Raw genomic sequence first — 21849 nt, 5'->3', positions numbered from 1 at the left:
ACCACACTCAGCTGGTTTTCAAATTCTTTAGATTTTAAGCATTCTTAGAGCTCTTCCCATGCATACAGAGTGTGGGTTTGCTTCTAGGAAAGTACCTCCATATCCTATAGTACACTGAAATTAGAGAGTATTTTATCCTTCATTTTTATACCACAGATTTTTCTTTTGTGTATTTAAACTATTGTACTTACTGATTTCATATTTATACAATCTACAGCTGGGGCTCCACATTTTACTCCCTTTAATGAAAACTATGATATGAACTCTTCTTCTAATATGTTCTGACTTTGAACATGTTCTTTTCTTTATTGTTGGCCACAGGTAAACTACTGTTCATTTTCATTCTTGTAATTTAAAAAATGAATTCTGACTTTTCATATATTTTTTCTCTCCTAGACAGTTAAGTCCCACACAGAAACAGATGAGAAACAAACAGAGAGCCGTACCATCACCCCTCCTGCTGCACCCAAACCAAAACGGGAAGAAAACCCTCAGGTAGGCTGGACTTCCCCAAGACCTGGCCTCATTTGTCATGTGATTTGCTCACACGCAAGAGCAGGGACCGCTGCTTTCTGCATCACTCGGTCTCTTTTTCTGTGCTTGCTTTTATTCAGTGCTATTGCCACGTCAGGTTGACCTAGGGCAGGTCTGAGTGTGGTTCTAAGGGTCTCTGTACTAGCACATAAGCTCATAAGTATTTTGGTGTTTCAATGGAAAAAAATTTAAATGCTGTTCATACACATCATTTAAATATGAAATATAACAGTAATGTTAATTTTCCCAGATATTTTATTACATTCCAAATGATTATTTTGTTCTCTTTGTCTCAAGCAACATCTATAAGATAGCCAGTTCATTCAGCTAATGTCTGTTTACATTGTCAATTATAGTTGCTAAATGTACATTTTTGTTATTATCATTTTATTGCATGAGAACCCCAAATCTCAAATGAATTAGTAGCTTGAAAGTAGTTCATTGGACAGTAAAAGGGATGAAAATAGTAACATCTCTACTACAACTTGGGATCGACTTAGAAACAGTGAACAAGACCCTGGTACAAATATAGGATGTTAATCTGTATGCCCTTAGATAAGAAAACATTTTAGTTTGATGTTTTTTCACAATCATTTATAAAAGAAAAATCTAGACAGGTAATCTGCTGATTGATATCTGGTAGTTGGATTTTATTAGATCAGTAAAGCGTTTTCCTCTGTCGTCTATGCATTCCTCGTGATGAAACCATGTCAGAGAGTGGCAAGAAGCCATCAAAGCTTCATGTCTTTTTTCTTATAAAAAGTCAGTGATTTATTGAGATAACTCAGGTTTTTCTAAAACAAGTACCAAATGTAATTGGTTCTGCTATGAAAATGAGTTTTTAATATTATCTCTAAAGAAAGGACCAAAACTTGGACCAAAAAAAGTACTAGTTAAGCCGGGTGTGGTGGCGCTCGCTTGTAATCCCAGTGCTTGGGAGGCTGAGACAGGAGGATTCCACAGTTGGAAGCCAGCCTCAGCTACTTAGTGAGGCTCTCAGCAACTTAGTGAGGCCCTGTTTCCAAGTAAAATATAAAACAGGTCTGGGAGTATAGCCCAGAGGTGGAAACCCCCCCACCCTGGGTTCCATCCCCATACCACAAAAAAGTGCTAATTACACAAATTGCTGAGAAACTTGTATAATCAGCCAAAAAACTAAAGATAAGCATTATGCTCATCAGAGGAAGAATGAAGCAAACTGTTGGTAGACTGTGCGTGGTGGCTCAGGCCTTTAACCCGCTACTTGGGAGGCTTGAGACAGCAGCATCGCAAATTCAAGCCTCAGCAACTTAGCATGGCCTTGTTTCAATGATAATAATAATAATAATAATAATAATAATAATAATAATAATAATAATAATAAGGCTGGGGTAAAGCTCAGAGGTTGTTCAATCCAAAGAAGGAAGGGCGGGAGGGAAGGGGCAGTGAGTCCAGCACTGCTTCTCAGTTCTGGCTGTCAAGGAATAGATATCCAGCTAAGCTTTTGAAATAAGAAGTAAAATGAGAACCTGTTAGTCCTTTGCTATATTCTCAGGTAGCCTGTTCAAGGAATCTGTCTTCAGTAGGTTGACTCTATCACTTCAGGCCACAATATCATAATATTTAATGCTGAGAATAAGATGTCAAGCCAGGTGTGGTGGTACACACCTATAATCCCAGTACTTGGGAGGTTGAGACAAGAAGATCAAAGGTTTGAGACTAACCTCAACAATTTAGTGAGACTCTAAGCAACCTGATAAAACCCTGTTTCAAAATTAAAAAGGGCTGGGGGTAGAGCTCAGAGGTAGAATACCCTCAGGTTCAGTCCCCAGTACCACACACACCAAAAAAAGATGTCAACATGTTTTTCTAAGACCAAACTATGGCATTAATAACTCTACAGGAGTCTGTCTTCTAATAATTAATAATGTTTCTGTTAGACAAAAAAATTGATAATATACATCACAAAATCAAGACAGTCCAGGCATGGTGGCACACACCTGTCATCTCAGTGCTTGGGAGGCTGAAATAAGATTTTAGGTTTGTAGCCAGCCTCAGCAACTTACCAAGACACTGTTTCAAAGTAAAAAAATAATAAGGGCGAGGTGTATCTAAGAGGTAGAATTCCCCTGGGCTCAACCCCCAGTACCAAGAAAAAAAAGAAAATGAAGGCATACTTTTCAGACCACAAACCTAAGAAAAGAATAAAAATTAATCTTGCTCTCTCCAATTTGAAGTGTCTCAACAGTTTATTTTTGGGACGCAGTGTTCTAATCATACCTGTTTCTGATGGATTCCTAAGAATGGTCTTCAGAGAGAAATTGCTCCGTAACGTTAGGTCTATGTCTGATTGGAAAAATCATAATATTAAGTAGAACCATCTGCTGTCATTCCTAAAAATCACTTAGTTTTGAGTTAGCATTGTCTAATCAGTGGCGGTAAAAATGTGAGAAACGCTCACCTGGTTGGGACAGGTGAAGTACTTGAACTTTGGAGCTTGTTGCATGGGAGGCTCTTTAAATCCTCTGCATGCCTTTGAGTATGAAATCCTCTTCCCTTTAGGAAGATTTTTCTGAAAAGCAAACAAAACGGTCACCCAAGATGCTGATTTATGGCCTTGAGAAAGTGGAAGACGTAGGCCCCAGTCCTCCTCTCCTTTGGCCCTGTTAGACCAGAATGCCTCTAGAATGGCTCCAGAGCTGCCCACAGTGGAACATGCCTGCTCTTGGTTCCTCTGAACCCAGCCTCCATCAAGCAGCCCGCCCACTGAGCTGGCTTTCCCTGGTTTCTGAGTAGGAACCAACCGTTGGCTTTGTGCGAACCCAGCCTGAAGTATGTTCTTTTGTTTCTCTGACACAGAAACTTGCCTTCATGGTGTCTCTAGGGCTGGTAACACACGACCATCTAGAAGGTAAGAGATGATGCTCTTGATGTTGCCTTCCTTTTGACCCACGACTTTATTCCCAAAAGTGATATTTGAATTTCTACAATAGAAAATTGGAAGACAGAATAGGAGTCAACTAGTATGGGCTTTATTTCCTCTAGAGGAAAATTGCCTTCCTTCCATCTGACGTTCAGGCCTTCTCTGTCCCAGTATTTCCCACACTACAGTCCTGGGGAAGCCTTCCCAGCTGCCTGCATTAAAGTGGCTGTTCAAGCCGGGCGTGTGGCTCATGCTTGTAATCCTGGTCCTTGGGAGGCTGAGACAGGAGGATCACGGTTTGCAGACAGCCTCAGCTACTTAGGCTCTCTGCAACTTAGTGAGACCCTGTTTAAAAAGTAAAAAATAAGAAATAGGGCTAGAGGTGTAGCTCAAAGATAGAATGCCCCGGGGTTCATTCTCCAGTACCACAAAATTTTTAAAAAGGTGACTGTTCCGTGTAAGGGAACTCTCTTCCATCTGACAGCACCAAGTAGCAAGTATTCCTCTGATAAATCCTTGTCTGTATTTTCCAATCACTTTGTGTTATCAGAATCTTAAGGAGCTACAAAGCTTTGTCTGTCCTAGTTATTTCATTCAAGAATGGTGAACTCTGGTTACTCAGTCTATGCAGAAAGTTCATCCAGACCTATATACATAGAGGCTAAAAATCAACCAGGCTGGCTTGTTTAGAAGTATGGTCACTGCGAAGCCACACCGTGGGACAGTGTGGTCTTTCTTTCTGAGAGGTGACAATAGGCGGTCCCACATATCTGCTTTCAGAAGTATGCTTGTAGCCGGGCGTGGTGGCACACACTTCTAATCCCAGCATTCGGGAGCCTGAGACTGGAGGATCACGGTTCGCAGACAGCCTCAGCTACTACTTAGTGAGGCCCTCTGCAACTTAGTGAGACCCTGTTTCAAAATAAGGAATAAAAAATAGGGAAACAAAACAAAAAAAAGAAGTATGCTTGCCCCTGTCGAGGCTGCAATGGAGCAGACTTGTCTCTGTTCCATTTTTTTTTTATGGGAAAACCAACAGATAATGAAGTTCAGCTGGATGTGGTAGCACAAGATTGTAATCCCAGTACCTGGGAGGCTGAGACAGGAAGATTGCAAGTTCGAAATCAGCTCCAGCAATTTAGTGAGGCTCTCAGCAACTTAGCATGACCCTATTTCTGAATAAAAAATAAAACAGGGCTAGGGGTATAGCCCAGAAGTAGATGCCCCTGGGTTCAATCCCCAGTACTAAAACAAAAAAGAAGTTCAGTTGTTAAGTTCCCCACACCTTTCTTCTAATCCATGCTTTTCCTTTCCCTCCAAGAAATCCAAAGCAAGAGGCAAGAGCGAAAAAGAAGAACAACAGCAAACCCAGTATACAGTGGAGCAGTCTTTGAGCCCGAGGTACTCTTGGCCGGCGCTTGGCCCTTCCCACACAGTTCCAGTTTTATTTATGACTTGTCCAGCACCCATATGCAGAAACCTGCTTCAGAGCAGCAGCCTGATTATACTTGCCCAGCTCTGAGAAATGATGGGTTTTCTGTAGCTCATGGCATCATCTCATGTTTATTCTTCATTGCTTACCTCTTTTCCCCCTAAGTTTCAACAGTTTACAGACCTACCTTAAAACTTTTAATTCCGCCCTACTTCACCACAACTATCATCTGAAACAGAGGCAGAACTTTGGCATATTCTGAGAGCCAAGTTCCTAACTAAAACCAGTTAGTACTGAGACCTTGGGGATGGTTAGCACTGATGGTACCTGGCATGTGGCAGGCATGCGGGGCGTGGTCTTGACTTGTAACAGTGTTAGCAGTAACCACAGGGTGTAAGCAATCACCTTTCCTTCTTCAATCCCCAAAGCGGAAGAAGAGTGCAGTCACATACCTGAACAGCACAATGCATCCTGGGACCCGGAAGAGAGGTGAGTGCATTTTTATACCTCTGCCTTGCTACTGCTTTTGCTTTCTGTGTTGTGTTTGTTCTCCCTCCCTTCTCCCATCCTCCCTGATGCCTCCTTCCTTGAAAATTGTTCTTTGAGAACAAGGAGAAGAGAGTGAGATTTCTTGTTAGAGTTGCATAGAATCAAAAGCTGACTTTCCTGGGTTCCTGCAACTCCGACTAGGTATACAGCTTAATGCGGCGTTTCTGCCCCAAGCCGGCCGGGTCCATGATGAATAGCACGGTGAACAGAACACCATGTGAAAGAAAGCACTCAGTGTTGTTAAGCAGAGCAGAGCGCTGCTGTTGCCAAGGTGTGCTTACAGTGCCGCAGGCCTCCTGCCACCAGCAAGGCTAGACCGTGACTCCTAAGTCTCTGTGAGCCTTCTAGGAGGGAGACAACTTAGAATCTTTGAAAAGAGGCCACTGTCAAAACAGGCTTCCCAAAGCAGAAACTCCTGAAGAGTTCTATTTCTACCTTTGAGACCTTCTGTTGAGCAGCCCACCTTAGTCCTAGGGCAAAAGGCAGCAGCAGCAGCAGCAGCCGCCGCCCCCCTCACCATAGAGTCTAAATAGGTCTGAATAGCTCAGGTCTGCACTCTTAAACAGCTCACTGAAATTGTTCTCTGACGTCAGTACTATAGCCTGAGGTCCCTTTCTCCATATGACGATGTGTCCCTGAATTACAGTTCTAGGCTACAAAGGTTGGAGAAGTGGGCTAGAGTACTGATTTTTGTGTATGCACACATGCTCTCAGAGCTACTGAAAGCTGAGGAGGTCACCATGACCCTTTGTCTGCTTTAGACAAAGGACTACATACAACTCTACCATTTTCTTTCCCTCCCTCTGAAGAGAGATACCCACCTTTGGTGACGCATTCTAATGTTTCATCAGTCTTGTCCTTTAAGTAACTAAAAATATTTAGGTGAGAAAACCCAGGTTACTGCTTAAGATTGATCTCTGGGCCACGGTAGTCAGTTCCATAAGTTAGTTTTTGTTGTTTTGTGTTCAGCTATTTTTTAGTGACCCTCTGACACAGCCCTCAGAAAGGAGCCCCCCCACAGCCAGAGGCCCCAATTAATTAGCCTGCTGGTAGGCAGTGTCTGCTTCAAGGACAGAGGTTAAATGAGCCAGAAAGACCTTGGCATCTCTTTCCAAGGTTAGAGGATAAAAGCCTGCATTCACAATGCCTAGGATCTGTCTTCCACAGATCTGCTTCCCCTCCTTGAGGCACTAAATTTCCTAGAAAAGACAAACCCATAAAATCTGTCTTTGGACCATACATGTTGCCAGTTTAACTCAGGTAACATTTGTGTAATGTCTGGCAGAATCATGACTCTTGTGCATAATCCTAGTATAAATTATAACCGTTGACAAAGTCATGATCTCACCTGCACTACTCACCAGAGCTTGTAAGCAGTTCTGGGCTTGACTCTCTTTCTCTCTCTCTTCTCTCTTCTCTCTCTCTCTCTCTCCCTCTCCCTCTCCCTCTCCCTCTCCCTCTCCCTCTCTCCCTTTGGTGTGCAGGGCGTATACTCATGATCGCTCACAGCTTAGAAGCTATAAGCCTAAGACAAGGACCCTGACTTAGATGTGTGGTAAGGCCAGAGTGGCTGCCCTCGACTTCCTGCACACCTAGGGCTCGTTTATAGATCCCCGAGGATCTATCAATGAGGTTTGATTCAGAGCGATCGGCCTCAAGTTAGGTCTTTTCCTGAGACTTTGAAATAGCCCTTGTTCTTAGACATATAATTTACTAAAATGTGTGTGACAGAAATTGGGGAGCAAACTCTCAGTCTACTCTGGAGGGTATTTGGTGTCAAAAATGCTTAAATTCATTAAGCCCAGAGCATCTTGCTACTCTTAGGTTCCAGCTACGCCGAGAATGTATCTCTCAGTGGTTCTAACAGCAAGGGGTGAGAGTAGTTCACCTGAATTTTCTCTCACTTTTCCTTCCTCTATCCTCACCAGCAGAAAAATGACCAAAATATAGAAAGGAGAGAAATAGAAAAGCAAAAATGGTAAATAAGTCCATTTGTGGGAACTAAGAATCATACTGTAGGAGTGATCATTGCAGAGAAGCCTTAGAGAACAATATGCAGAAAGGCATGGAGAAACACAGATCTGTTCCTGGCCTTGGCTCCTGTTGGGCTTTGACCTTGGTTCTGGCCTAGAAATCTCAGGTTCTGATAGTCTGGAGACTGGTCACTGCACCCTGCCCGGCTTAGGCATAGGCCAGCCCTTCCTGGCACTCTCAGGCTCCTCTCCCTTTTGAGACTCACCGTTGTTTCTAATGACACTTGAGTCTTTGCTTCTCTTCCTTCCTCTGGGACTGTTGTATTAACCTCTGTCTGCTACCTCACTTCCTTTTCCATGCTAGCCAATGAGGAACACTGGCCAAAGGTATGTAAGACCGTTTTCCCCTTCTCTTTCCCTCCCCCTTTTTCCCCTTTTGTTCCCTTCTCTTGGTATATAGGTCGTCCTCCAAAATACAATGCAGTGCTGGGGTTTGGAGCCCTTACCCCAACATCCCCCCCATCCAGTCATCCCGACTCCCCTGAAAGTGAAAAGACAGAGACCACATTCACTTTCCCTGCACCTGTGCAGCCTGTGTCCCTGCCCAGCCCCACCTCCACAGACGTAAGTAACCTGGGGATCGCGCTCTCCTGTGAGAGCTCCGTTGGGAAAACCGTTGTCCTGTGTGTCTCCCTGCCACTGTACCTTCTTGCTACTACCCCTGGAGTAGCAGTAAGCTCGGCAGAGTACCTTGCACGCCACCCTAGGCAGCTTGTTTCTAAGGCCCCAGGCTTTCTATGTTAACATCAGGGAGCTCAGGATTCCTAGAGTCTGAAATTGATCTGCTGTGAGTAAGTTCTCAGGAAGAAGATGGGTCGGGGACCAGCTGAGATGATGCAGAGATATGCAGGTTTCTCTCCTCACTGTTGGCCATAGGACAGCGAATAGGACATACACTCCTCTAGCAGTCCGTGTTCCCTGCTTCAAGCACAGGTTCAGAAGTGGAGAATGTAATAGAGCAACAACTTTCTTCAGAGTTGGTCAGAAAATATCTGAAAAGGTATCTAATACCGAGCCCAGAGTATGAATTCATGAACTAGCAGGTACTTACTGCGCTCTTCCTGAGGCTGGGGACACAGCAAGGAACCAAACCAACTACCTGCCCTCGAGGAGTTCATACTCCATGGGAAGAGGTAGATGACAGATGCGTGACCTGTCAGGTGCTCTGAAGAAGAATGGAATAGATCAAGGCTAAGGCATAATGGCAGACGCGCACTGTCGTGGGAGGAAAAGCATCTCTGACAGGAAGGGGATATGTGAGCTAGAGGAATATCCAGGGGAAGGCCCTCCCACAGAAGCGCAGAGGCGGCTGCGTGCTGGCCTGCTGAGAGGCGAGTGCTTGGGCAGCGCAAGGGGCAGAGCAGCGGGGCGAGGCCCCACAGGTGGCGCTGTGACTTTTATCCTAAGTATGAAACATTGAAGGGTTTGAGTAAATATAATTTTTAATTATAAAACAATGTGTTTTATTTTTTAAAATTCCAAACCTACAGAAAAGTTGCAGTAATGGTACAATAAACAAATATATGAGTCTTTAACCCAAAAGTGTACATCTCTTAAGAACAAATGTGTTCTGTTATATAGCTGCAATGTATTTATTATATGGGGGAGATTTATATCAGTTAAAATATTAGCGTATTTTATGCAGTTCATAATCAGATTTCTCCAAATGTCCTATAATTGCCTATGTGGCTTTTTTTCTGCTTTAGGATCCAATCCAAGATCACTTGTGACATGTATTGTTATGGTATTATTTCTTTAGTCTGCTTTATTCTGAAACAAATTTTTAGCTTTTCTTTGCCTTTCATAGCATTGGTATTTTTTTTGAGATAGGTCGGTGGTATGTAGAGTGAGTCTCCATTTGGATTGTCTGAGCCCTCGAGAGTAGCTCAAAGGCACACATTTCTGTAGGAACACTCAGTAGGTGACGCCGGCTTCCTCTCAGTGCATCCCACTAGGAGGCATGTGGCAGTCTGCCCCATTATTGCTGATACTAACTTTCATCTTGAGATAGCTTCCGTTTAATTTTTTTTTTTTAACTTTAAAGCTCCCTTTCCCTCTGGTCGAAATGGCTTTGAATCTGTATAAATAGTAAACATTCAGTTTCCCAGTAAACTGTTACCCAATTATTTTAGCTTTCGTTGACGATTCTTGCCTGCATTTACTATTTTTAAGGTGTTTGTAAAGTCAGCTTGGATTTTCAAAGGAGTGCTGTGTCTGAAATATGGAGACGGGCCCACAGGGAGAACAGGAGGGAAGAGGGAAGCCAGCGTAGAGGCTCTTCCAGTCACTTAGGCAGGAAGGTGATGGCAGCTTGGTCTAATGGTGTGGTAGAAGCAAATCAGATGAAGTGATTGATTGGATCCGCATCTGTTTAGAAGATCAAGAGGATTGAATATGGGGTATAAGGAAAAGTGAATAGTTGCGGGTACTTCCAAAAGCCGTGGCCTGGATGCAGCTGCCGTGTACTGAGGACTGTGAGGGGAACAGGTTTGAGGAGAGAAATTAAGAACTTCATTTTTCTCGTGTCCCAGTTCTCTTATGAATAACAGAGCTTATTGTTGGCCACCTTCAGGTAAAATGTCTCTTGAACTTTGAGATTCTCAGAACTTACTATGGAGCCAGGCATGGTGGCGCATGCTTGTAATCCCAGAGACTGGAGGCTGAGACCTGAGAATCACAGTTTAAGGACGGCCTCAGCTACTTAGGCCCTTTGCCACTCAGTGAGACCCTGTTTCAAAATAAAGAATAAAAAATAGGGCAGGAGGTGTATCTTGAAGATTGAATGTCCCTGGGTTTCATCCCCGGACCTGAAAGGAAAAAAAAAAGAAAAAGAAAAAGAACTTACTATGGTATACCCCTCTCCAAGAGAGAGTGCCGTAGGAACATTCTGAGTTATAATTCCAAAAGCAACAAGGGAAGTGTGTTACCTCTGGAGAATCAGGGTCATAGCAGAGTCCTGTCCTTCGCAGGTTCCCTTCCTTGGACATAGCTGGTGGCTACAGACTCCTCATGGCTACACAGACTCTTGAGTTTCATCCAGCTTTCCTAACTTCTGGCCTTAGTGATTGATCCAGGTTTTACTAACTGTCCTGTTAAGCACCAGGAATCCCTGTCAGAAACCTCAATTGCTGGCGCCAAATATTTTCCCAACTTTTTATTGGACATTGCCAAAGGGACCCGCAGCTCATTAGCTTCTCGTTACAGCTCTCCCTCTGGGTTGGTGCACAATGCCAGGTTCAGATGATTGTGTGGTTCTCCATGTAAATCTCTTTCCTAGACAATGTTCCTTAGTTTGGTGGTTTTGGTTAAAGGGTTTATGATATTTTTCTTTCTTTGAGAGACTAACTTCACTGGATCCACCCAGATCAAATCACAAACTGAAAGTTCCTGCCAGATTCAGGCCAGCCTCAGCCACTTACTGTGGGCCTCTGCAACTTAGCAAAACCATTTTCAAGTAAAAAGTAGTGCCGGGCGTGGTGGCTCACACTTGTAATCCCTGCCCTTGGGAGGCGGAGACAGGAGGATCGTGCAGGTTCAAAGTCAGCCTCACTGGCTTAAGAGACCCTGTTTCCAAATAAAAATATAAAATAGGTCTGGGAGCATAGCCCAGAGGTAGAAGGGTTCCATCCCCAATACCACCAAAATAGTAATAATAATAATAATAATAATAATAATAATAATAATAATAATAAAAATAGGATTTGAGATGTAGCTTAGAGGTTCAATCCCCAGTGATACCTCCCCACACACACTCATTCTAGGTTTCATCTTAAAATGCACACAGTCCTTTTCAGAAATCGAAAGGTAAAAGAAGACTTTTCTAATACCACTAAATATGTTCAGAACTTCCTAGGTTAAACCCAGTGGAGTAGATTTTTTAAAAGATAATTGACTTAGAGTATCCCAACAGCAGCAGTGATTAAAACCCACACACAGGCTTCTCTGTGTTTGCTGCTGGGTAGCATAAGACTCAACATTAATTAAACAATAGCCGTGGTGAGGCAAGCGTTTCCTGGGGATCAATAACCATCTAGAAAGACTTGGTAATACAAGACACTAATCCTCAGGATGTACCTTGTTGCTGCTCTCATCATTTTTTTGGAGAAGAGATGTTGACATAACTATAAGACTTTTTAGCACACAAGGAAGTTGCAGTTGATTGAGGCAGCGTGATTCCTGAAAACATGTCCTCAGATCTTAGCAAAGAATCACAAGTCAGTCAGCTCTCAGCTTTCCATTTGGTTATGATAATAATTTGGTCAGTCGCCTGAGCTAAGCCTTGAACTTAAAGTAGTGCCTTTGTGGGAATTTCTCCACGCCTTTCAGGCAAGGGAGCTACTCCGTATGGATAGAATAACTTGGCCTTTCTACTCATTTCTCCTGGACAGCCGTTCTCAAAGCGTGATCTTGGGTCCCTGAGATGTTTCCAGGGAATTATAAAATCAGAACTAATTTCTTCATACTACTAAAATAGCAATTGCCATTTCCCCTTTCATTCTATCACGACTGGACAGTTGAAGTTTTCCAGATACTACATGATATGTGATGTAACAGCTAATGGAATGCATACATGTGTATTCTTGAGTTTTTAAATTTTCACTATAGAGCCATACATGGTAACGCACACTTGTAATCCCAGTACTTGGGAGGCTGAGACAGGAGGATCGCAGATTCGAAGCCAACCTCAACAGCTCAGTGGGGCTCTCAGCAAATTAGTTTCCATATAAAATATAAAGTAGGTCTGGAGGAGTAACATGGGGTAGAAGGCCCCTGGGTTCCATCCCCAGGACCACCAAAAAAGGGTTTCATTAAAATTTTCACTAAACTATTTTTGTAACTTTTCATGTGTTATTATTTCAAAGTTAGAAATTTTAAAGCTTTTGCCGGGCGTGGTGGCGCACGCTTGTAATCCCCGCACTTGGGAGGCAGAGACAGGAGGATCGCGCAGGTTCGAAGCCAGCCGCGCGCGCTGGCTTAGGAGACCCTGTTTCCAAATAAAAATGTAAAAATGGGTCTGGGAGTGTAGCCCGGAGGTAGAAGGGCTTCCAGGAACCCCAGTACCACCAAAAAAAAAAAAAAAAAAAAAAAAAAAGAAAAGAAAAAGAAATTTTAAAGCTTTTGATTTTAAAAAGAAAGTAGCAATAAATATAAATCATATAACCAAAAGCTCTCTGGGGTCCCCAGTAATTTTAAGAATATACAGGATTCTTCAGCCAGGTGTGGTGGTACATACCTGTAATCCTAGTATTGGGGAGGTTGAGACAGGAGGATCACAGGTTCAAGGCCAGCCTCAGCAACTTAGGCCCTGTTTCAGAATAAAAAATAAAATAGGGATGGAGTTGTAGATTTGAAGTAGAAGGTAGAATTCCCAGGAATTCCATCTCAGGGAATCCTCACACCAAAAATAAAAGGACTACTGCTTTAAGATATGTAAATGGAGGGCTGGGATGTAGCTCAGTGGCAAAGCACTTGCCTAGCAAGTGCACTGAACCCAGGGTTCGATCCCCAGTCCAAAAAGACAAAAAAAATAAAAAGATACATAAATGGAGCTAGGCGTGGGGGCACATGCTTTTGTAATCCCTGTACTTGAGAGGCTGAGACAGGAGGATCACGCAGGTTAAAAGCCAGTCTCAGCTATTTAGTGAGGTAGAAAGGCCCTGGGTTCCATCCCCAGGACCTCAAAAACAAACAAACAAGCCGGTGTGGTGGCGCAGGCTTGGGAGGCAGAGACAGGAGGATCGTGCAGATTTCCAAATAAAAAATAGAAAATAGGTCTGGGAGTGTAGCCTGGAGGAAGAAGGGTTCCATCCCCAGTACCACCAAAAAACAAACAAACAAAAAAAAAGATATGTAAATGGGATAGGAAATTTTCTTTTCATTAGAAACTTGAAAGAAAATAACTTATTTTATTTTCTGCACACTGTGCCTTCTACTTCTTGATGTTCTCCTTACTCAGGAGCAAAGGAAGTGAACAGGACTCTGTTTACCCAACAAGTCCCTCTGAACAGGATGTCCAGTTTATCTCACTTCCAGTAATCACATTATAGTAGCTCATGTAAAATAGTCTTAAAGCTATACATTTTTTTTTCAGGTACTGAGGATGGAAAATAGGGCCTTGCACATTCTAGCCAAGTGCTCTACCACTGAGCTACATCCCCAAGCCCTTTTTATTTAATTTTTTTATTTTGAGATGAGATCTTGCTGAATTGCTCAGGCTGGCCTTAAACATGATCCTCCTGCCTCGGCCTCCTGAGTAGCTAGAATTATAAGTGTGTACTACCACACATATATATATATATATATATATATATATATATATATATATATATTTGTGTGTGTGATACTGAGAGTAGAACCCAGGGGCTTTTCTACCTCCAGGCTACACTCCCAGACCTATTTTATACTTTTTTTGGGAATAGGGTCTCACTAAGTTGCTGAGAGCCTCACTGAGTAGCTGAGGCTGGCTTTGAACCTGTGCGATCCTCCTGTCTCAGCCTCCCAAGCACCACACCCGGCTAAGATATATTTTTAAATAAACTGCATAAAGACTTACAACCCAGGGCTAAGGTTTAGGAAAGAATCAGCTTTCCAGCCAAGAGTGTTGGCACACACCTGTGATCCCAGTACTTGGGAGGCTGAAACGGGAGAATCACAGGTTTGAGGCCAGTCTCAGCAACTTTGTGAGACCCTGTTTCAAAATAAAAAATAAAATAAGGCTGGGAGGTAGCTTGAAATAGAATGCCCCTAAATTCAATCCCCAGTGCAAAAGGAAAACAGAGAGGGTTCTCTCTTCAGAGGTTAAAAGCACTCCTCAGCCTGATTTTCGGAATGAAGGAAGAAGGCCATGGTTAACCCAGTGCTGGAACAGCTGTGGGGCTTGGGAGTTAATAGCTGAAACACTTATATTTTTGCACATGTGTTGAGTATCTTTTTACTGCCCAGAGGTAACATTTTCTTATTAAGAAAGATTAAGCCGGGCGTGGTGGCGCACGCTTGTAATTCCCGCGCTTGGGAGGCAGAGACAGGAGGTTCGCGCTGGTTCGGAGCCAGCCTCGCTGGCTTAAGAGACCCTGTTTCCACATAAAGTTAAAAAATAGGTCTGGGAGTGTAGCCCGTGGGAGTGTATCCTGGAGGTAGAAGGGCTTCTAGGAACCCCAGTACCACCAAAAAAAAAAAAAAAAATGGCCGGGCGTGGTGGCTCACGCTTGTAATCCCCGCGCTTGGGAAGAAAAGAAAGATTAAAACCCATCCACACTATGATACATCCTCTAACTTACAGGCTGCCAGATACCTTAGTGAATTACACACAAAGTCCTTTCTTCTAGAGAGAAATTGTAGTCCATGAAGATGCACTCTTTCAGTGCTGAGGTAGTAGAAAGCTTATGTCACAGGTAGGAAGGACTGGGCATTGCTCTCCTGCTCCCTGTACAGAGAGCCTGTGTTAGGCCTTCAGGAGAATGACCTAGAAATCTTAAAGTAGCACCTTGGCGCTGGCTGTGAGTGACCCTGGCTAGTCCTCTCAGCCGCCCGCTCCCTGGTGTTGTGATTATCAGTGGCATTGATCGCCTCCAGAAAACAGGTTAGGGATTAATTTGCTGGAAATCTCTCTATAGAAACGTGTTTTTTATCTTTCTCTGTTCTTTTCTCAAGCTTTAAGTAGATCTTTTCTTCTGATGGTGCCTTCTGTTTAGAGGGCTCCAACAGGCCCACCTGAGTACTGAAAATGTCACAAGGGGGGCAGAGTGGACTGGGGCTGCTGGTCTTTTTCCATCTGGTATCATATTTTATTGGGAAAAATAAACCTTCCCAGAATAGAATGGCCTATTGAACAGCAAATGCTAAATACTGACTTTAAGAAAACGCTGTCAGCTGTTGCTGTGGCTTCTGAAATTCCTCCTGTGAGAAAGCTTACATGAAAGCCAGGCGTGGTGGCACACGCTTGTAATCCCCGCGCTTGGGAGGCAGAGACAGGAGGATCGCGCGGGTTCGAAGCCAGCCGCGCGCGCTGGCTTAGGAGACCCTGTTTCCAAATAAAAATGTAAAAATGGGTCTGGGAGTGTAGCCCGGAGGTAGAAGGGCTTCCAGGAACCCCAGTACCACCAAAAAAATAAAAATAAAGAACAACTGGATGTGGTGGTACACACTTGTAATCCCAGCATTTGGGAAGCTGAGACAGAAGGATCTCGGTTTGTGGACAGCCTCAGCTACTTAGTGAAGCCCTTTGCAACTCAGTGAGACTTTCTTTCAAAATAAAGAATAAAAAATAGGGCTAGGGTGTAGCTTGGAGGTAGAATGCTCCTGGTTTCGATCCCCAGTTTAAAAAAAAATTATATGAGTTCAATTCACTCCTGACTTAATCTTTTCCCATGCAGATGTTTTATTTTTCCCTCTGAGTAAGCAAGGAGTTCTACGTAAAAATTTCTTTTCTATCTTTCCCAATCCTTCTAAACCATCCCCCATATGATATATAATGAATATTGTTTGTATCATTTTATGAGATACTTTGGTGTATGGATTTCAGCACCTGTAAAATTTCTGATTTGTAGGGTAGGTTGGATCTTACCAAAGATCCAACATCTTATCAAAATGTCATAAATACTGAGCTTTACCTATAAAGTTAATTTGGGCCTACACAACCACAGAGCATTCCTGTAAACTCTAGTTGAAAAAGTTAAGAATACAGCTGGGTACAGTGGCACACACCTGTAATCCAAGTACTTGGAAAGCTAGATAGGAGCATCACAGGTTTGAGGCCAGCCTTAGCAACTTAGCCAGGCCCTCAGCCACTTAGTGAGACCCTGTTTCAAAATAAAAAATAAAAAGAGCTGGGGATTTAGCTCAGAGGTAGAGCGGCCCTGGTTCAGTCCCCAGGAGAATACTGTCTCCACCTGGGGACCTCAGCTGTGTGGAGCCAAGGGGAGCGTGCACCGCTGGTCATTCCTGTTTCTCCTGGACACTGATGTGTTGGAGGGGCAGTCGCTGTGCCCTGGCAGCAGATTGTCCTAAAACATTTGTGTGCATGCAAAATGTACCTGTTAATGTTAAAATGTTTATGTTTTTTGTCCTTTTTCTTACCTTTTCTCTCAATTTCATAGGGTGATATTCATGAGGATTTTTGTAGCGTTTGCAGAAAAAGTGGCCAGTTGCTGATGTGCGACACGTGTTCCCGTGTATATCATCTGGACTGCTTAGACCCACCTCTGAAAACGATTCCCAAGGGCATGTGGATCTGTCCCAGATGTCAGGACCAGGTACTGTGGGTGGGCTGGGCCCCTGAAGGGCCAAGGAGGATGACAACAGGGCCTTCAGGAAGTCCTTTCCCTCTGCTCCCTGGAATTTGGTTCTCCTCCCTCTCCCAGGGATCTTCTCCAGGCCACACCTTTCCTGGCACAGCACTCGGGCATACCACCTTTGTCCCCCACAAAGACCCTTCTACATAGTGGATGAGAGGCAGAGACCCCACCCGCTTCTTTGTGTGAAGGGATTTTAAAAGTCAAGACCCTTGCCAAGTGTCGTGGCGCACGCTTGTAATCCCAGCATTTGGGAGGCTGAGACAGGAGGGTCGCGGTTTGCGGACAGCCTCAGCTTAGTGAGGCCCTTTGCAACTCAGTGAGACTCAGTTTCAAAATAAAGAATAAAAAATGGGGCTGGGGGTGTAGCTCGGAGGTAGAATGCCCTTGGGTTTGTAAAAAAAAAAAAAGTCAAGACCCTCAAAATTTTATCCTACCTCATTCTCTAAGAATGCTCTGAGCTGGATGTGAGGGCACACACCTATAATCAAATAAGAAGGGCTGGGGGTGCAGCTCAGAGATGGAATGTGCCAAGCTTCGGGGATGGGAGTGTCGCTCAGTGGGTAGAGCGTCTGCGTAGACTGTGCCTGGGTTCATTCCCCAAGCACTACCACTACAACAACAAATAGACTATTATAAGCTGTCTCAAGTCTTTTGGAAGTAGACAGAGAATGAATAACAAACAAGCCCAGTAACCAGCTTAGTTCTTTAGAAAACCCTTTTACTCTGGATCCTCATCCCACTATCTTCATTGAGCAAACAGCCCTCTCTCTATTCTCTTCTTCATGCTGCTCTGTGACCCTTTGATACTCTTCTATTTAGGGTCTAGATTATACTTTAGTACTTGGAACTGGTACCTGATTTCCTTGGTCAAATGCCTTTAAAGTCCAAGTGTGGTGATACATGCCTGTAATCCCAGTATTTGGGAGGCTGAGATAGAAGGATTGAAGGTTTGAGGCCAGCAATGGGTGGTAATTTAGTGAGACCCAGTTTTAAAATAAAAATAAAATAGAAGCTGGGTGTGGTGGTACAAGCTTGTAATCCCAGCACTTGGGAGGCTGAGATAGGATCATACAAGTTCAAAGCCAGCCTCAGCTACTTAGTGAGACCCTGTTTCCAAATAAAGTATAAAATAGGTCTGGGAAGCCGGGCGTGGTGGCACACGCTTGTAATCCCCGCGCTTGGGAGGCTGAGACAGGAGGATCGCATGGGTTCGAAGCCAGCCTCAGCTACTGAGTGAGGCTCTCTGCAACTTAGTGAGACCCTGTTTCCAAATAAAATATAAAATGGGTCTGGGAGTATAGCCTGGAGGTAGAAAGCCTCTGGGTTCCACCTCCAGTACCACCAAAAAAATAAATAAATAGGTCTGGGAACATAGCCCAGAGGTAGAAAAGCCCTTGGGTTCCACCCCCAGTGCCACAAAAAATAGATAGATGGATGGATGGATGGGTAGGGCTGGGGTTGTAGCTCAGAGGTAAAGTGTGCCTAGGTTCAATGCCCAGTACAAGGAGGGAGGGAGGAAGGAAGAAAAGAAAACAAAGTCTCTGGGAAGCGAGGAAGGGCTACATGAGTGAGTGCATGTGGCTTCTGCTGGCTTGAGCCCCATAAAATGTATGGCTGCAGCGCACCAATAAAAATAAAGAAAAGAAAGTCTTTAAGGCATACATAAAGCTTGAAGTGGAGACGGGCAATCCATGGAGTCAGGTCAAAAACAAACTGCCAAACTGCCCGCGAGTGGCTGGTGGCTGGGGTCATGCAGCCCGAATGAAAAGAGGATTGCTCACCCAAGGCCTGGCCTCCTCCTAAGCCTGCCTTTGAACCTCGTCCTCCAAACTGGTATCTGGAACTCTGTACTCCAGAAGCTATAGATCACAGTCTTGCAACAGTGCTTCCATAAACCCCTCGGACCTGTCTGCCAGTAGCCTCAGACCCTGCTGCTTGCTGTTACCTGGAGGACGGGTGTTTATACTTCCTTGTCAAGGTAAAATGTGTGTGTGTGGGGGGGGGTGAACGATCCAGAACACAGGCCGTTCTATCTCCGAGATACACCTCCCAGCCCAATTTCATTTTTTATTTTGAAACAGTCCTTCTCAGTTGCCAAGGTGCATTGGGCAAGGCTGGGCTAGAACCTGGGATCCTCTGATCCTCCCGTAGCCTCCCCTCCCGTAGCCTCCCAAGTACTGGGATTACAGGAATGTGCCACCACACCCGGCTCAGGCATCAAGGTAGAATTTTAAAATTCTTTTCAGATGCTGAAAAAAGAAGAAGCAATTCCATGGCCTGGAACTTTAGCAATTGTCCATTCCTATATTGCCTACAAAGCAGGTAAAGAACTACTTATACCTCTCTTTTGGTAAGGATCACCTTCTTTAAAAAATTACTGGAAGGCAATAATTGTCTTGTTTTCAAAAGAAAAATTAAAGTTCAAGACAAAAACTTTATTGAGTGAAGTGGAAATTTCGTGTCCCCTCTAGGGAAGGAAGAATGAGAAGTATGGTATCTTAGTATGTAAAGCCCAGCCAAGCCTCACAAACAATTTTCTTGGCACACCTGGACATAGGAAAAGGGAAAGTTCAGGTGGGCGGGTTCTGGGCCCCAGCTGTGAGACTCGGGGACGCTTTGGGGAAAATATCTTCTTTGGTAAGTCTTTTGAGTATGGTGGCCTTTTCAAAACATTCATTACTAAAAACTGCTCCTTTCCCCCCCTAGCTAAAGAAGAGGAGAAACAGAAGTTACTTAAATGGAGTTCAGACTTAAAACAAGAACGAGAACAATTAGAGCAAAAGGTGAAACAGCTCAGCAGTTCAATAAGTGTAAGTCAGCCTCCTGCCCTCCCTCGGGTGGCACAGGGTGCACAGGTGTAGACCTGCCCCATCCGGCCCTGGTGCGTGTGGACCCAGGGCTGACTCAGGCCCTTCTGCTACTTAGCACGATTAACTTGAGGGACAAAGCTTGCTTGGCGGGTGCTCTGCTTCCTCTTAGAGCTTACCCCTTGGGTTCAGCTGGACAGTGGTGTGGTGTGGTACCTGATCCAAGGCTCGGCGCATCCTCTTGGCTTCTGTCTGAGAAGACTTTCAGTCTCCAGGCTGCAGGGCTAAAATCGTGTAGCCACCATCTCTGCATATTCCTGGTCGTGTTTGGGAGGTGTAGGGCCTCACCCGATGCTGAGCAGACAGATCAGGTCCCCTCAGAGACGCCTGCTGTCACCTAAGCTGCTCCAAGGGGCCCTTCCCTAGCCCTGCGCTCCACACCATGCTGGCTGCGTGACCACTTTTCCTGACCAGTTTGAGGAAGGGTTTCAAGAAACAAGTATTAGAAGTCAGTACTACCTACCTGGCCCGTCCAGGTAGGAAAGGGGGTTGTATTCACAGGAGGGGCACTGGGCCTTTAGTGCCAGGAACAAGTTGTCTTCTCCATTGCGTAGGGCGCCCTTGGAGTGAGGTGGCCTCAGCTCTCAGACTCCAGGTACCTGGGGCTTGGTGACAGTGGAGCTGTGTCATTCACCTCCTCCTCTTCCTCACAGTACCTGCCCAAGACTCAGCATCTCTTTCCCTCCCTAAGGCAGAAGCCAGTCCTGTGTCAGTCCATGGCAGGCAGGAAGGGTTCCTTGGCCACATTTCTTTGGCCTTGGGTTGTCTTGGGTTCTTCTAAACGCGCTGGCCCACCCCGGGGCCTGGCCTCCAACTCTCACTGACTGACTGGTGCGCTGTAGGCCCTCAGGTTGAACCCAGACAGTGCTGGCTTGTTCTGACCAAGAGCTCAGTCCAATCCTGAAGGCCGCCTGCTAGCTGTTAGCATGACGCCTGCCAGACCTCCCCAGCGCGCTACAGGGCAGCTGCAGGGAACCGAATGATTTTTATGTCTTAGTGTCTTGATGGCATGGTGGTAGTGCAAGTTCAAAATGCTGATGTTAGTAGCGTTGGCCTTGAGCCCACTCTCTGCCCTCCCTCTGGCTTCTTGGGTCCCCTTTCCTCAGGCAGTAGATGCCCACGCCAGGTGGAACAGAACAAGTTCTAGGAGCCACACACTAGCCCGCAGGGTTCTCTCATAGAAGGACTCCCCTATCCTTCTCATTTGCTGCAGAAATGTATGGAAATGAAGAACACCATCCTCGCCCGGCAGAAGGAGATGCACAGCTCCCTGGAGAAGGTAAAGCAGCTGATTCGCCTCATCCACGGCATTGACCTCTCCAAACCTGTAGACTCTGAGGCCGCTGTGGGGGCCATCTCCAACGGCCCGGACTGCACGCCCCCTGCCAAGGCCTCCACCTCCACACCGGCCCCCTCGCCCTCCTCCCAGAGCTGCACAGAGAACTGTAACCCCGGGGAAGAGACTAAATAACAGAGCCCTGAAGAGAAGCCACGGGATCCCGGCAGCAAGGAGAGCAACAGTGAAGACTCTAGAAAAGCAAAGCCGGATTTCTTCTGGAAAGTACAGAATTCTTTTGGTTCTTTGGTTCCAGAGAGAGAGAAGATGCTTGTGCCAGGTGGCACCCGAGTTTGCCAATTGATCCTTCTTGTTCTGTGTGTACATGCAAAGATTGGACCATGTTACATGAAATAGTGCCAGCTGGAGGTTCTTTGCCAGCACCATGCCAAGTGAAATAATATATTTACTCTCTCTATTATACACCAGTGTGTGCCTGCAGCAGCCTCCACAGCCACGAGGGGTTTGTTTTTGTTTTGTTGGGTGGGGAGCAGGGACGGGCGGAGGGAGGAGAGCAGGTTTCAGATCCTTATTTGCCGAGCAGTTTGTCTAGGTAGAGAAGACAAGTCCAAAGAGTGTGTGGGCTTTCCTGTTTCTAAACTTTCACTATCAAACCAAAAAATGGAAATCGAGATTTAACCGACCCCAGTGCCCGGAAGAGGGAAGGGGAGGGGCTTGGCGGGGGCAAGGGTGGGAAAGTATATCAGATACGCAGTATTGAATATTGTCTAGAGTGGGGCCTGGTGCGAGGAGAGAGGACCCCACGAATAGCCGCTATCTCCTCCCAGCTCCGTTCTGCACAGGCGCCCCTCCCTCCCCTGCTTGGGACAGGGCACCCCTCAGGTGCCCCCTCTGACCCTCTCCAGACCCAGGCGAGCCAGAGGCAGGGAGCGAGGGTGTGCG

At 45.1% G+C, this 21849-nt stretch overlaps 1 protein-coding gene across 9 annotated transcripts in view; it reads left to right on the top strand.

Annotated features, from left to right (window-relative positions):
• Positions 1-21081, top strand: part of PHF21A (PHD finger protein 21A) — a gene marked incomplete at both ends in the record, with an annotated part of 175404 nt that extends 154323 nt beyond the window's left edge. For 5 of the 9 annotated variants that reach the window (XM_080696573.1, XM_080696570.1, XM_080696571.1 and 2 more), the window contains 9 exons: positions 397-495; positions 3373-3424; positions 4758-4837; positions 5297-5357; positions 7755-7777; positions 16546-16701; positions 18990-19065; positions 19450-19553; positions 20824-21081. In XM_080696573.1, the coding sequence (XP_080552699.1) occupies positions 397-495; positions 3373-3424; positions 4758-4837; positions 5297-5357; positions 7755-7777; positions 16546-16701; positions 18990-19065; positions 19450-19553; positions 20824-21081 (909 nt within the window). Of the gene's footprint in view, positions 1-396; positions 496-3372; positions 3425-4757; positions 4838-5296; positions 5358-7754; positions 7778-7850; positions 8015-16545; positions 16702-18989; positions 19066-19449; positions 19554-20823 lie in introns of all 9 variants that reach the window. The other 4 variants (XM_080696572.1, XM_080696567.1, XM_080696566.1 and 1 more) reach the window with 1 other exon arrangement.
• Positions 21082-21849: the final 768 nt, after the last annotated feature.

The sequence above is a fragment of the Muscardinus avellanarius genome (genome assembly GCF_963383645.1).
Source record: "Muscardinus avellanarius genome assembly, chromosome: 1".
NCBI classification, from domain to species: Eukaryota; Metazoa; Chordata; class Mammalia; order Rodentia; family Gliridae; genus Muscardinus; species Muscardinus avellanarius.
Note: the sequence above shows the minus strand (reverse complement) of the source record. Positions and strands in the feature narration are given on the sequence as shown.